Here is a 14840-nt window from a genome sequence, read left to right as displayed (position 1 = left end):
GTCTCTTGCCTCAATCTATGCTCAATGACTCTCTCCCAGAGCTTCATTGTATGACTCATTAGCTTAATACCCCTATAGTTCATGCAATTTTGTACATCGCCCTTATTCTTGTAGATAGGCACCAAAGTGCTCGTTCGCCACTCATTTGGCATCTTCTTCGTTTTCAAAATCCTATTGAAAAGGTCAGTGAGCCATGTTATACCTGTCTCTCCCAAAACTTTCCACACTTCGATTGGTATATCGTCTGGGCCTACTGCTTTTCTATGCTTCATCTTCTTCAAAGCTACAACCACTTCTTCCTTCCGGATTCTACGATAAAAAGAGTAATTTCTACACTCTTCTGAGTTACTCAACTCCCCTAAAGAAGCACTCCTTTCATGTCCTTCATTGAAAAGATTATGAAAATAACCTTTCCATCTGTCTTTAACCGCGTTCTCTGTAGCAAGAACTTTTCCATCCTCATCCTTGATGCACCTCACTTGGTTTAGGTCCCTTGTCTTCTTTTCCCTTGCTCTAGCTAGTTTATAGATATCCAACTCTCCTTCTTTGGTATCTAGTCGCTTATACATATCGTCATAAGCCGCTAACTTAGCTTCTCTCACAGCTTTCTTCGCCTCTTGCTTCGCTTTTCTATACCTTTCACCATTTTCATCGGTCCTATCCTTGTATAAGGCTTTACAACATTCCTTCTTAGCCTTCACCTTTGTTTGTACCTCCTCATTCCACCACCAAGATTCCTTTTGGTGTGGGGCAAAGCCCTTGGACTCTCCTAATACCTCTTTTGCTACTTTTCGGATACAAATAGCCATGGAATCCCACATTTGGTTAGCTTCCCCCTCTCTATCCCACACACACTGGGTGATTACTTTCTCTTTGAAAATGGCTTGTTTTTCTTCTTTTAGATTCCACCATCTAGTCCTTGGGCACTTCCAAGTCTTGTTCTTTTTTCTCACTCTTTTGATATGTACATCCATCACCAACAAGCGATGTTGATTAGCCACGCTCTCTCCTGGTATAACTTTGCAATCATTACAAGTTATACGATCCCCTTTCCTCATTAGAAGAAAATCTATTTGTGTTTTTGACGACCCACTCTTGTAGGTGATCACATGTTCTTCTCTCTTCTTAAAGAAGGTGTTGGCTAAGAAGAGATCATATGCCATTGCAAAATCCAAGATAGCTTCCCCATCCTCGTTTCTCTCCCCAAAACCATGGCCACCATGAAAACCTCCATAGTTGCCTGTCTCCCTGCCCACGTGTCCATTTAAATCTCCTCCTATAAATAACTTCTCCGTCTGAGCAATTCCTTGCACCAAGTCTCCAAGGTCTTCCCAAAATTTCTCCTTCGAACTCATATCCAACCCTACTTGAGGTGCGTACGCACTAATCACATTGATAAGTTCTTGTCCTATTACAATCTTGATTGCCATGATTCTATCTCCTACCCTCTTGACATCTACAACATCTTGTGTCAAGGTCTTGTCCACGATGATGCCAACACCGTTTCTCGTTCTATTTGTGCCGAATACCATAGTTTAAACCCTGAGTTTTCTAGATCCTTTGCCTTACGACCAACCCACTTAGTTTCTTGTAGGCACATAATATTTATCCTTCTCCTCACCATAACTTCTACTACTTCCATAGATTTTCCCGTCAAGGTTCCTATATTCCACGTTCCTAAACGCATTTTGCTCTCTTGAACTCTACCCTTCTGTCCTAGCTTCTTCACCCTTCCTCGTCTAATAGGATCAAAGTACTTCTTTTGTGTGTCCCGTGTAAAGTTGATAGGAGCATATGCTCCCAAACAACTTTGAGTGGAGTCGTTCGAAAAGAAGTTTCTATAGCCCCCTTGCTCATTTAACACTGCATCCGGGTGCCGATGGAGATACAGCGACCCTTGCTCACTTATCACTGTGCTCGGGCCACACAGCGCGCCACTTACGGGTGACGCCCTAGCTTTAGCGCGATTTCGTTCTGGATTCATTTTCATAAGGATTCGACGTAATCATGGAGTGCCGGCTGTCGACTACCTGACGCCTTCCCCCTCCTCCTTTATCCGGGCTTGGGACCGGCAATGTAAGATAAACTTACACGGCGGAGTTCCCCCCACAATATTTGACCAACGGAACAAAATTATGTAATTTTCACCCTTGGCATATAAAGGACGCATAGGCATTGGGAGAGAAGTGCATTTCTTTCTGCTGTTGAGCAAGAGGTGATGAAGTTAACTTGATTGAACACTCCTTCCGTTTCTGCTAGACTTCTGAGCTCCTCTAAGTACTCAACATTTTCTCTCAAACAATTATCAAAACCACCTAAAACATCGGACATGTATTATATTTATCATCCCCGTATGTGAACATATGCAGATATACAAATCAATTAAGGAATGATACATGGGTATATCAATGTTGAATTAAAATCAACCAGTACGCCATTGGAGTAGAATTGATTCCTCTTGGTACATGGCCCAGACAAGGGTTGACACCAAACCTAAGGAACTTCTACTAGCTCATTTCTTTGGACTTGATGATCATTCTGTATATCTATATTTTCACATATTTCATGCAAAACTAAGTGGAAATATCTTCGCAAATAACAAAGGAAAATTTGAACACCCCATACAGGGTTCTGATTCGGCTGTACGATAGACAAGCTTATTAAACTGCTCATAAAGGGACATAAGATACTGTAAGATAACAGCACAATAGTTCATTGCTATTTCAACTACATATGCTCTTTTTTTCTCATAAATTACAATTCTAGGCTTGGCTATGGGTCTAAGCCTTCACTATAAATTCTAGATATAGGCTAATGTTTCATAATTTACCAAGAAAAACACAAAAGAATGTCTTTCCACATCCAGATACTAATGTTAACTTGCAAGATTCGTAAAGCTCTCAACACACAAATGAACTAAGGGAAAGCTTAATCACACAACCAGGTTATTACTGCATGCTTCTACTTGGTTATTGATAGCCTAACTAATATAAACCGTCTTCAACAGCAACATAAGGTAATGAAGGCATATCCCTATAGAATCGTTAAGATTAGTAGATTACTCAGGGGAGATAATAAGTAGGAACTTGCAGGCAATTGTCAAGGAAGCGCTTGAGCCAAATCAGGACCTTGAAGCACATCCCCTTCGAGGGTACGAAGAAAAGAAAAAACTGAAATTGCCAGGTCCTTCTTTTTCCTCTCAAAACGATTGATAGACAGAAAATTAGCCTGGAATGAAAAAACCAAAGCAGGAAGAAAAAAACAGTAAACTACCAGATGAAAGTCTGAGAAGAAAATCTCCAAGTTATGGTTAGATATAGAATCATAAAGGTAGTATAAATGTAAAACCAAAAGGCACCAGCAGATATATAAACATGTTCATTACTTGTAAGAATTGGCTGGTTCATTAAAATGATTCACGCTGACAGCTGGATAAAGAACAGCTGGCTCAACCCCTCGTGCGTCAACATGCTTAAATGTCTATGCAAAACATAGATGCTGTGAATTTGCTGTTAACAAGAATCTTATCTGCCTTATCTACCATTCGTGCAGTATTTATCAAAAAGAAATAGGAAATCTAGTAAGAAATAGTAGTATATCCACACAAAAATAACACTGAAAAGATGCACAAGAAAAATTAGATGAATGTCATAAAGCTGAGATATGGAATCAGACCAGTTGTCAATTCTTCTATGAAGTCTACGGGGTTTTCTATATATCCTCCTCAAAACAATTGTGTGCTGAGCCAACAATAAATCTGGAAAATGACAATAACACGAAACCTGGACAGAAAGATGTAATGCATTAAACAACTCTACTACCAGAAGTTACCAGATAACAATTCACAGGAAATAGGTGCAAATACCCTTGTTGCCTTCTTAAGCTTCAGCAGTGGGATGACAACAGAAACCTGATCTGCTAGTATACATCAAACGATGGCCACATGAACAGCATACAGAGAGCAACAGAAGGGCACTGTATATATGCACACAAAGCATGGAGTCGGGGTAGGAAGGCACCATATACGGTAACTGGAAAGATAACCTGTGAAACCAAAAGACAGTAAAACATCAAACTATGCAGTGATCTTGAATGGCAGTTGATCAACGCGAAACCGATAAAAAATAAAAACAAAAGAAAGGAAAGCATGTTGTATTTGTTCCAACTTTTATACATTCCCAAAGGGCCTAAAAGAAGCGAAACGTATAAACCACCTTCTAACCCCAAGGCCTAACATCCATCTACATACGTATTACCCTATTTGATGAAGCTCCCATTTACCATATTAGAATGTGAGCATTCAACCCAAAACCAATTTGCGACAGGTGGAGAGGCAATTATCCATCCGACTTTTTATCCATTAGATTGGCAATTACAAAAAAAAATAGTATTTTTTCAATACAATCACGGCCCTTCAATTCTCGTACTACTGATACTATTGATGAAAAATTGATTTATTTGATCAAAGCATAAGATTGAAGTAGAGAAAGCCACACACACCAGAAACGGTCTCCTCAAAGCATCGATTTTTATCGTGGTGCGAAGTGAAAACATGAACTTTATGGCTGTGCGAAGGATCAGTCTTTCAGCTTCACCTACCTATCACATTTGTAGTGTTCGCGTCAGGAATTTCCGTCGGGGACGTTTCCTGGCCGACGAGCACACAGCTCCCCGGGAGGTTGGCGCCGGTTGAGGGCTGTTGTCGGGCTTCTGCTTCACTGTCGAGCTTTGTCGGGCAAGGCTTATCGGGCAAGACTCGTCGGGCAAGGCTTGTCGGGTAAGGCTTGTCGGGCAAGGCTTATCAGGCAAGACTCGTCAGGCAAGGCTTGTCGGGCAAGGCTGGAAGAGAAGGACATCGTTAACTTTGAGAGGTGCCTTTGTGGGGCCTTAGGTGTAGGCCTTGAGGCTCACAATCAAGATTAACTTCTAAGTACTCAGGCGTGCCATTGCCATCTTTAGCATGGCAGATGTAAAATGGATGTCGAGTTTTAGTTGTATATATATATATGTAAAATGGATGTCGAGTTTTAGTTGTATATATATATATATGCCTGAGAAACCGTGTTAGTTATAACAGGTGCCTTTGTGGGGCCTTAGGTGTAGGCCTTGAGGCTTCCCATCAATAACTAAACCAGTGCTCGAACACATAATATTTGTTCCATTGTTTGCAGGAGTCTTACAACTATTATACTTCTGATTACCCGAATTCGAGAGATAGAACGAACCCAAATAGGTGCCTTTGTGGGGCCTTAGGTGTAGGCCTTGAGGCTTCCCATCAGAATCCATTCCATGCTTAAGCGTTCTATAATAATCACAATATAATAGAAATAAAACTAAGGGGTAGGTCGATTACTTGCGCCCCAAGTAACTTCGGACTTCTTGTTTATCAAAGACTATCGTGGATGGGTTAAGTCCACATAAGGTTCTTTTTTATGCCTTGAGGCCAAGGACTTTCAACTGATCAAATTTACATGCCCGAGGGCTTATAACTTAGATCTGGTTTGAATAATGAAGATATATTCAAATCGGATCCAAGTACTGAGAGATTCTTTTAATAGTCATCTTACTAGAAATAACTTGAATACAACTGGAAGTATACAACATATTGCTAGGCTAATGAATGAAAAGACAAAAACAAAGAAGGTCGGGCAAGGTTTAACCTTGTCGGGCAAGCCTGTTCGTCTTGTAGGTCCCTATCTCTGTGGCTTATCAAGGGTCTGAGAGCTTTAGAGAGAGGTAAAGAGAGGAGTTTACAAAGAGAAATCGATACTACAACAAGGTTGAACAGGGTAGCAGACCTATTACAAAGGTTTGAGTGAAGGTTTGTCTCTAGAGGGATGAAGGCTTGGGCTGACTACAGCTTCGTTTCGAAGGCAAATCTGGTTTTGAGCAGAGTTTGTGCTTGCATTTGTTTGTTTGATTGAGTGTCACTAATCCTGATTTCTCTTTCTTCTTTTATAGACAACTCAGCTTGGCCTCTTGTAGCAGCAGCCTTGCCCGAATGCAACTTGAGAGGTAGTGACTCATCAGCTATTTTATTTGTTCTGCCATTATAAAGTACTTTATGGGCTGTATAGCTGATCAGTCTATACCACTTGGCTTTTGGGTAGGTGAGCAAGTGGTCTTCATGAGCTGCACCAAGTCAGAAAAGCCCTTTTCTGCTTTCTGGGTTTTGGCTGGGCTTAGGCCGACTCTTCCTTTAGGCATCCTTTTGGGCCAGCCCCTTTCCTGAGCCCAAAGTTCAAGTTTTGATCCAAACAGTGTCCCCTTCAATTGATATTTAGCCTGGAATTCCAGGCGCCAATATTGATTGAAAAGCTCCTTATTAAAACCCATGAATCCCTTGCATTCGAACCCTCCAATCCCCTGTGTTCACGGCAAGAAATCCCTCTGTAATTTAAAAATTTCCTAATTCTCCCAGCTATTTCTCTTCTCTTAAATCTTTCAGATTCTTTTTCACTTTTTTGCTCGATATCTTTCACCCTCGTCATCTTCTTTGGTATCCCCCTCTCAAACTTCATCAAATGGCTTCGGGATCTAGCCAAACCCAACCATCCTACGTATCTGGCGAAGGAATCGCCACTCTGCGTCGTCTACTCAACGGGTTGCATCGCCCTCGGGCAGGTTTGCATTCCGAGCTCTTCTTTGAGGTGCATGGGGCACAATCATTGGGTCCCGCATGGATCTCTCAGGTCCCTTCAGTGGTAGAAAGCAACATGCCCAGGGATAATTGTTTTTCCCCAAATCCCTTTTTGGCTAGGTCGGGCATCTCTTCATCCAAATGGTCGTCATACCGTCGAGGCTTTCCTCTGATGAACAATCCTACTTGGGCTCAGTGGATTGATGAATTAGGGCCCACCTTTAAGAAGAAATGGATGAGTAATGGTATTTACGAATTAATCATGCTCTCGAAAATTTCCATTGCTTCCAAGCCCGAATTGCTTGCTTCTGCCCTCATTTTCTGGAATTCGGGCACGAATACTTTCGACTTCCGCATGGGCCCTATGTCACCAACCATTCTTGACATGGCCCAAGTCTTCGGGTTAAGGCCATCGGGCAGGATAATGGACGTCACTCAAGACTGGGTTCCTTCCTCTACCACTGGAAGCTCAGGTTCATCCACTATTTTCCTTTCTTTGAACTATAACTCTGCAACTTTCAAGAGTTATGGGACCTCTTTCAAAGGCTTCATTCCTTTCGTAAAGGAAAATTTTGGGGCAAGCTCTCCTCGGGTTGATAAAGATCAAGAGCACATGTATTTCCTCTTATACTAGCTCAACAAACATATCTTCCCCAACAAGTCTAAAGGGGTGAGGGTTGAATGGATCCCCTTAGTAGAAGTTCTTCATAATTTCAATGATGTAGCTACAGGCCAATTCCTTATTTCTCATCTTTATCATCTCCTTTTCGAAATGACTCAAGGTGAGCCATTTGAGACCAACCTGAATGGGCCTATCTAGATGATACAAACCTGGCTTCAATGGTACTTCCCAGAGTTTCGGGCTGCCAATTTGGAGTTCCCGGAGGGTGTGGCCTCTGCCTGAATCCTGGCTGAAGCTGCCTCTATAGATCACACCACCTTTGTCTGCTTCTACTTCTTCAGAGTTTGTAGGACTCGATCAGATTTAGAATGGGGTGCGTCGGTCTTGAGGAGATACCCTTGGTTTTCTGACCAAGTCTTTTAAGATGCTCCTGGTGAAGATGCTACCCCCTTTTGTAGGGAGAAATTCATTAGCTGCATTCAACCGAGAGACCTGGCCTGGGGAGTTCGGGGTAATAGATATGACCGAGGTTTGAGGTGTATCATCCTAACTTTTGCAGCAGGCAGTTAGGATTCAGGCAGGCTATTCCCGTCCCGTTCTTCGATTCTATCCATTGTGGCACTTCATTTCGACTTCCAACTCCCTCTGAGGTGATCTTCCGAGCTGCCCGACGCAGTCTTGACGTAATAAGTCAGGCTGCCCGAAAGTCCATCATCCTCAACTTTGAATGTACTTCGCTCTTCTCTTCTTGGTGGGAAGACAGATGGACTAAGAAGTATGGAGGAGATTTGAAAGAGACTCATGATCGCCTTTTCAGTCAACTTTCTCTTACGTCATACCCCGACTCGGGCGAGCTTGAAAATTGGAAGGAGATGATCCAAGAGAAGAATCGGTCACTTCTGATAGGTACTTCTCCTTTTAACCTGATTCTGTTTCCCTTCTGAAGTCCTTCTAACCTTACTTTTGCTTGACCCCGCAGCCCCAGTGGATGTTGAATCAGAAGCCATTGAGTCCGAGGATGACTCAGCTGATGCTGCAGTTCTCCATGGAGCTGCAACAAAGGCTGAAAGACGAGAAGCTGGGGAAGGTGTGGATGTTTCGGAATCCTTTGGAGATTCAGGAGCTGAAAAAACACCCAAGGAAATTATTATAGCACCCAAGCGAAATAAAGCAGCTATGATCGAGGCTTCAGATCCTGATCCTGCACTTCTACCCAAAACCACATGACCAACTCTTACTAGAAAGAGTAAGAGAGCAAGAACTGTCGCTCCTCCTAAGTCATCAGCCCCATCTGCTCCAGTCCCCGAGGCAGGCATAAAGAAGCAACACTCTTCAAGTAAGTTTCTGTTCTTCTTTACCAAACTGCTACCTTTCTCCTTTATCTAATTGCTTCTTGTTTTCCTCGAAAAACAGGACCTCAAGCATCTAAGAGACCAATTATTGCTTCTGAGGAGGAACCATTAAGAGCTGCCATGCACAAAAAGGCTGAAGAACTGCAAAATACCATCCTCAAAGAACTTGAGGTATGATTTATATTTTTTATCTGCACATCCCTTCTTGCTTTCACAGAACTCAAAATCTGATTATTCGAATCAGGCCGCAAGAGAGGAAAAGCTTCTTCCGCCTGAGGCTTCCCCATCATTTGCCCGAGAAACCAGCCTTTCTCCTCCTCAGGTCAACCCTTCAGAGGTACCTTTTCTTCCTTTTTCAACCCTTAGGTAACTCTATAGTTTCTGGACTTAATGCCTAAATCTTTCTTCTTCTTCTATCTGTATTTAGGCTGGGGCATCTGCCTCCTTGCCTAGTCATGGCCCTCCTCTGAAGTTTATGGTTTCTTCTCCTGCCCTGGATGCAACTCCTTCCTCTCAGTTTGACCCTTCTACAGGAGTTATGTTGCACTTCGTGGATGAGGGCAGTAACTTGGTGAGCCATTATTCCCGAATTGAATTCCTGTATATTGCTTCCAAATTAACTCCTAGTCACGTTTTCTGCAGCCTTCTCCGGTATATGAGCCACCTCATCCATCAGTGGTATCAGATAATGAACCCATAGTCCTTGAGATTCCTGTAACCTTAGAGGTAATAGTCTCACGGGTGCCTGCTTGCCCGATAATTGATATTGATGAACCTCCTTCTTCTTTTGCTGGTGGTGGAAAGTCTTCCCTTCAACAAGGATTTAGTACTCTTCCTGGTGAAACCCCATGGCTAAGTCAGGTACATTTCTTCTCTCCAAAGCCTCTTTTTGCCTCAAACTGTATTCTTGTCTTGACCTGGTCCTTTTGGCTTTTCGTAGCAAGTCCTGAAAGAGACTTCCCCCCCTCGTTTGGTCCGTAAGTCAAAGCGCTCTCGTCCTCATTTATCTTCTGGAGGTACAGAGATTCCCCCTTCTGGAATTGAGAAGATTAGGCAGACAAAGATTGCCCCCCCAGTGGGCATTGCTCCATTAGAGGGAGTTGCAGTGCAGGATCCTCCTCCTTTTCCATCCTCAAACCCTGCTAAGTTGCCTAAACTTTTTGAAGCACTTGGGCAGCTTGAGACGAGGTTGAAATCCTCAAGACATTCTTCAGCAACCTCCAGTTCTTTAGAGCAACAACGAGTCTTCCAAGAATGGGCGAGGAATGACTTCACTGCATCATTCAGCCTCAAGGCTCTTTGTGATTTAGAAAAGGTCACAATTGAGTCTTTCAAAACTGGTCGGCTATCAAAACCTCAGCACGATTCCTTTCTCTCTTTCTTTGAGAATTTAAGGGCTCTTAGGGAGCAATACCAGAGAGCTGATAGACAAGCTAATCGGGCAAGATGCTTTATGGAGAAAGAGTCAAGCACCTCCGCTCAAGTTGATCGGTTGATGGATGAAAGCTTGCAAACAAAAGAAAGGGTTAGAGTTGTTACTTCTGAAATCCAAAAGCTGGAGGAACAACTGGTTGCTCTTAAAGCTGAACAAGCAACTCTTCTGGATACCCTCGAAAACCAAATTGAGGGAGTAGAGAAGTCAAACGCGGAGTTAGAGCATACTAGGTCCCAACTTGTAAATAACCATACTGTTTTGGCCGAACCTAGTAGGATATTTGCCATTATGCAGACATATCATTCTCGAATAGTTACCCTGAGTGAAGATGTTAATTTTTTAGAATAGGATGATTTGTAACCCTTTTCTTATTGGAATGAACATGTGTTTTGTCCCCTGCTCTGCTCTTGGTACTGTTTGAATTGACTTCGGGCAACTCTTTCCCCCTTGTTTACTTTCTTCTTTCTTCTACTTCCCTCGTCAGCACCAATCTTAGGGCCTGATCTTGATTCCTTGGTCCCCTTCATGGTACTTTTATTCATGCAGGGGTGTTGGGACAACTCGGGATCTTTTCTTTCCTCTGCTGTACCAACTGGTGACCCTAGCTCTTCTTTTTTAAATGAGGTTGATCATATTGATAGGAGCCTCCGGGAAAGGGTTTATATCCACCATCATACTGGCTTGGAGCTTGTCAAGTAACAGCTTTCCCTTCACTATCAGGTCTTGTATCCAATCTCTAAACTGGACACAATTGACTATGGAATGGTTGAAGGTATAGTGTAGCTTACAATACTTCTTCCCTCTGAGTTCTTCTGGTTTGGGCATCTTTTTGTTACTGTCGGGCAAAATTACTCTTGCCCGCACCAGTTCTTCATAGATCTCAGGTGCCTTGGTCAGATCGAACGAATAACTCTGGTACTTGGGTGGTTTCATGGGGACGAAACCACCATCGTTCATTACGATCTTCTGATCTTTGACAGGTTGGACTAGCCCTTTTATCGTCAGTGGTTTGAAAGGTGTGGTCATTTCAGCGGCACATACGTCAATGTCTTCTTCATCATGGCCACCCTCATGCTCTGGCCTGGTTTCTCCTACTTCCACACGATGAATTGCAGCTTTGTTTTTGTAGAAGGGATGAACCTTGGAAGTGTGCTTCATTTGTTGCTCTTCTTGCAACAGCCTCTCATACTTAGTGGCAGCAATTACCAATTCTTGCAGCTCGTTGAATTGTGTATCATAAAATCTCTTCCTCAAAGGTAATTTCAGAGCCCTTTAAGCAATTGATATGAGATGCGCTTGGTTGATGGGGAATTGGCATCTCATCCTTGTTTTCCTGAACCTCATCATGAAGTCCTCAATAGATTCATGATCGTATTGTTTGACTTCAACAAGGTCATTGATAGTTAATTCTGGCTCTATTCTGTAAAACTGTTCGTGGAAAGCCATCTCCATTTGCCCCTAGTTGGCAATAGAGTTAGGGGGTAATAGAGAGTACCACTAAGATGCTAAACCCGCCAATGAATTCCCAAACAACCTCAATTTGTAATTTGGGTTGTCCTCATATGCCACACAATGATTGGAGAATTTGAAAATATGGTCTCTGGAGGACACGTTACTGTCTTCACCTGTGAACGTTGGGAATGCAGGCATTTTGAAGTTGAGAGGGAATGGATTTAGCTCGTCAATATATTTAGGATAAGGCTTTTGGTAAGTGACCCTGAACACTAGGCGAGCCTGCGGTTGAGCATTTTGAGCTACTGTCCTTCTTAGCTCAGCCAATTCTTCCCTCAGCTGCTGAGTAGCTGAATTATCATCATGACCGATGAGAGCAGATTCGATCTTTGGGCTCCGGTCGTTGCCCGCACCTGCTTCTCTCCTTGGTTCGGGCTTCCTCCAGTTAGTTCCCCATCCCTTATTAGCCAATGGGGGTGGCCTGTAAGGTGGAGGTTTATCTGAAGTAATGGTGCCTTCCTTTCTGCTAGTCTCCCCTATCATTACAGGTATTCCGTACTTCGTTCTCTCTTGCTCGCTCTGCCTCCTATTATTAAATGATAATAATGGGAAGCTGGGAAGCTCTTTCTCTAGAACTGGCTCTATCACAGGTTGACTCCCTTCAGGAACTACTTTATTCTTTCCCTTATCCTTTTCTTCTTCTAATAGTGGGAATAAGGGAATGATTGGTTCACTTCTCATGGTAACTTGGCTCATCCCACTTCCTTGAGCCCCTTTTGGAGTAGAAAACTCCAGATCAAGTCTTCTCTGTAGATTCCCTGTTAATGTACAGAGTCTACTCACTTCTCCCTTGGTTTCCAAGGAGATTCTTTCCATGCTTTTTAGTACTTGGATCATAGTAGCTTGTAGTTCTTCACTAGTGCCCTTTCCTTCCGATCTCTCAGATGAAATTGGAATTTCCGTCGGGGACGTTTCCTGGCCGACGAGCACACAGCTCCCCGGAAGGTTGGCGTCGGTTGAGGGCTGCTGTCGGGCTTCTGCTTCACTGTCGAGCTTTGTCGGGCAAGGCTCGTCGGGCAAGGCTTATCGGGCAAGACTCGTCAGGCAAGGCTTGTTGGGCAAGGCTGGAAGAGAAGGACAGCGTTAACTTTGAGAGGTGCCTTCGTGGGGCCTTAGCCTTAGGTGTAGGCCTTGAGGCTCACAATCAAGATTAACTTCTAAGTACTCAGTCGTTCCACTGCCATCTTTAGCATGGCAAATGTAAAATGGATGTCGAGTTTTAGTTGTGTATATATATATATATATATATATATATATATATATATATGCCTGAGAAACCGTGTTAGTTATAACAGGTGCCTTTGTGGGGCCTTAGGTGTAAGCCTTGAGGCTTCCCATCAATAACGAAACCAGTGCTCGAACACATAATATTTGTTCCATTGTTTGCAGGAGTCTTACTACTATTATACTTCTGATTACCCGAATCCGAAAGATAGAACGAACCCAAATAGGTGCTTTTGTGGGGCCTTAGGTGTAGGCCTTGAGGCTTCCCATCAGAATTCGTTCTTTATACTCAAACGTTCTAGACCGCAGAACGGAATGAATCCAAATAGGTGCCTTTGTGGGGCCTTAGGTGTAGGCCTTGAGGCTTCCCATCAGAATCCATTCCATGCTTAAGCGTTCTATGATAATCACAATATAATAGAAATAAAACTAAGGGGTAGGTCGATTACTTGCTCCCCAAGTAACTTCGGACTTCTTGTTTATCAAGGACTATCGTGGATGGGTTAAGTCCACATAAGGTTCTTTTTTATGCCTTGAGGCCAAGGACTTTCAACTGATCAAATTTACATGCCCGAGGGCTTATAACTTAGATCTGGTTTGAATAATGAAGATATATTCAAATCGGATCCAAGTACTGAGAGATTCTTTTAATAGTCATCTTACTAGAAATAACTTGAATACAACTGGAAGTATACAACATATTGCTAGGCTAATGAATGAAAAGACAAAAACAAAGAAGGTCGGGCAAGGTTTAACCTTGTCGGGCAAGCCTGTTCGTCTTGGAGGTCCCTATCTCTGTGGCTTATCAAGGGTCTGAGAGCTTTAGAGAGAGGTAAAGAGAGGAGTTTACAAAGAGAAATCGATACTACAACAAGGTTGAACAGGGTAGCAGAGCTATTACAAAGGTTTGAGTGAAGGCTTGTCGCGAGAGGGATGAAGGCTTGGGCTGACTACAGCTTCGTTTCGAAGGCAAATCTGGCTTTGAGCAGAGTTTGTGCTTGCATTTGTTTGTTTGATTGAGTGTCACTAATCCTGATTTCTCTTTCTTCTTTTATAGACAACTCAGTTTGGCCTCTTGTAGCAGCAGCCTTGCCCGAATGCAACTTGAGAGGTAGTGACTCATCAGCTATTTTACTTGTTCTGCCATTATAAAGTACTTTATGGGCTGTATAGCTGATCAGTCTATACCACTTGGCTTTTGGGTAGGTGAGCAAGTGGTCTTCATGAGCTGCACCAAGTCAGAAAAGCCCTTTTCTGCTTTCTGGGTTTTGGCTGGGCTTAGGCCGACTCTTCCTTTAGGCATCCTTTTGGGCCAGCCCATTTCTTGAGCCCAAATTTCAAGTTTTGATCCAAACACGCAGCATCATAAAACTCATTCCCAAAAACTCCTTCACAATCTTCATAAACAACAGAAGGAAAAAAGAAGAAGAAGAAGTTACTGATGCCCAGATCGGGATGAATGATTGCAACGTTCAACTTGCAGCCTCCTTTGATCTTCGCCATTTTTTCAGCTCCTTCTTTCTCCCCAATTCTCTGCAGATTCTGATTCAAAATCTTAAGAAGGAGAAACCATTTATGCTATATTGGGCCGAAACGGGTCGGGTGTGGCCCAAATTGTGTGATTATAAAACTATTTGAAACTGGTTTTTGCATATTTGAAACTATTTGCCAATCTATTTATTAAAGGGAACTTTAACGAAAAGCATCGGTACTGTTCACTTTAACGAAAAACCACATTTTTACACTAAAAAGTCAATCCTGGTACTATTCACTTTACCCTTTATTTTGTCCTTATAATTAAAACTTAAAGTTTTCAAATCCTTTTCATTAGTTTTTTTTTATTAAATTCCTATTTATGGGGAATTTTTTATCTAGCTAAAAGAAGCCAAAAAGATTGGAAGAAAATAAATAAGAAGGTTTTAATAAAATGGGACCTGAAAGCCCATTAAATTAGAAATGAAGGGAAGACCATTGGCTTTTTAGCGGTTGCAAATTGAAGGGGATTTACATCCCTGATGAGAAAAGGCTGCGGGGAATAACAAAAAATCAGAAAAG

At 42.5% G+C, this 14840-nt stretch overlaps 2 protein-coding genes and 2 long non-coding RNA genes across 17 annotated transcripts in view; 3 read left to right on the top strand and 1 right to left on the bottom strand.

The window, feature by feature from the left end:
• Positions 1–14840, bottom strand: part of LOC126614629 (receptor-like protein 2) — a 179565-nt gene that overhangs the window by 97898 nt on the left and 66827 nt on the right. Inside the window, exons 1-5 of one of the 14 annotated variants that reach the window (XR_007620458.1) lie at positions 3866–4005; positions 3676–3782; positions 3386–3480; positions 3063–3228; positions 2149–2315 (exon numbers count right to left, since the gene is read on the bottom strand). The exons of 6 other annotated variants lie outside the window; for them this stretch is intronic. The gene's annotated coding sequence lies outside the window, so the exon portion shown is untranslated. Of the gene's footprint in view, positions 1–2148; positions 2316–3062; positions 3229–3385; positions 3538–3675; positions 3783–3831; positions 4006–14840 lie in introns of those variants that run through there. 7 more of the 14 variants (XR_007620457.1, XR_007620460.1, XR_007620459.1 and 4 more) reach the window with 7 other exon arrangements.
• The window catches only part of LOC126614638 (uncharacterized), a 121217-nt gene that overhangs the window by 64386 nt on the left and 41991 nt on the right, over positions 1–14840 (top strand). The window contains exon 2 of the long non-coding RNA XR_007620467.1: positions 3856–3921. This is a non-coding gene — a long non-coding RNA (uncharacterized LOC126614638). The remainder of the gene's footprint in view (positions 1–3855; positions 3922–14840) is intronic.
• Positions 5013–13516, top strand: LOC126614640 (uncharacterized). Its single transcript, XR_007620468.1, has 2 exons — positions 5013–5253; positions 13033–13516. It is a non-coding gene; the product is annotated as an uncharacterized LOC126614640 (long non-coding RNA).
• LOC126614631 (uncharacterized) lies at positions 8622–10446 on the top strand. Its single transcript, XM_050282284.1, has 5 exons — positions 8622–8785; positions 8859–8951; positions 9042–9185; positions 9257–9475; positions 9555–10446. The coding sequence occupies exons 1-5, from the start codon at positions 8735–8737 to the stop codon at positions 10395–10397; spliced, it is 1350 nt and encodes a 449-aa protein (XP_050138241.1). The 5' UTR covers positions 8622–8734; the 3' UTR covers positions 10398–10446.

The sequence above is a fragment of the Malus sylvestris genome, chromosome 3, assembly GCF_916048215.2.
Source record: "Malus sylvestris chromosome 3, drMalSylv7.2, whole genome shotgun sequence".
Lineage (NCBI taxonomy): Eukaryota > Viridiplantae > Streptophyta > Magnoliopsida > Rosales > Rosaceae > Malus > Malus sylvestris.
The sequence above is the reverse complement of the archived record's forward strand: the minus strand, read 5'-3'. Positions and strand labels throughout refer to the sequence as shown.

Bases quoted from the DNA above. Each gene is read 5' to 3' on its own strand.
- LOC126614631 (XM_050282284.1), top strand. From the start codon at position 8,735: ATGCACAAAAAGGCTGAAGAACTGCAAAATACCATCCTCAAAGAACTT. The intron at 9,186-9,256 runs GTGAGCCATTAT...CGTTTTCTGCAG, and splicing joins TGGATGAGGGCAGTAACTTG to CCTTCTCCGGTATATGAGCC. The intron at 9,476-9,554 runs GTACATTTCTTC...GGCTTTTCGTAG, and splicing joins AAACCCCATGGCTAAGTCAG to CAAGTCCTGAAAGAGACTTC.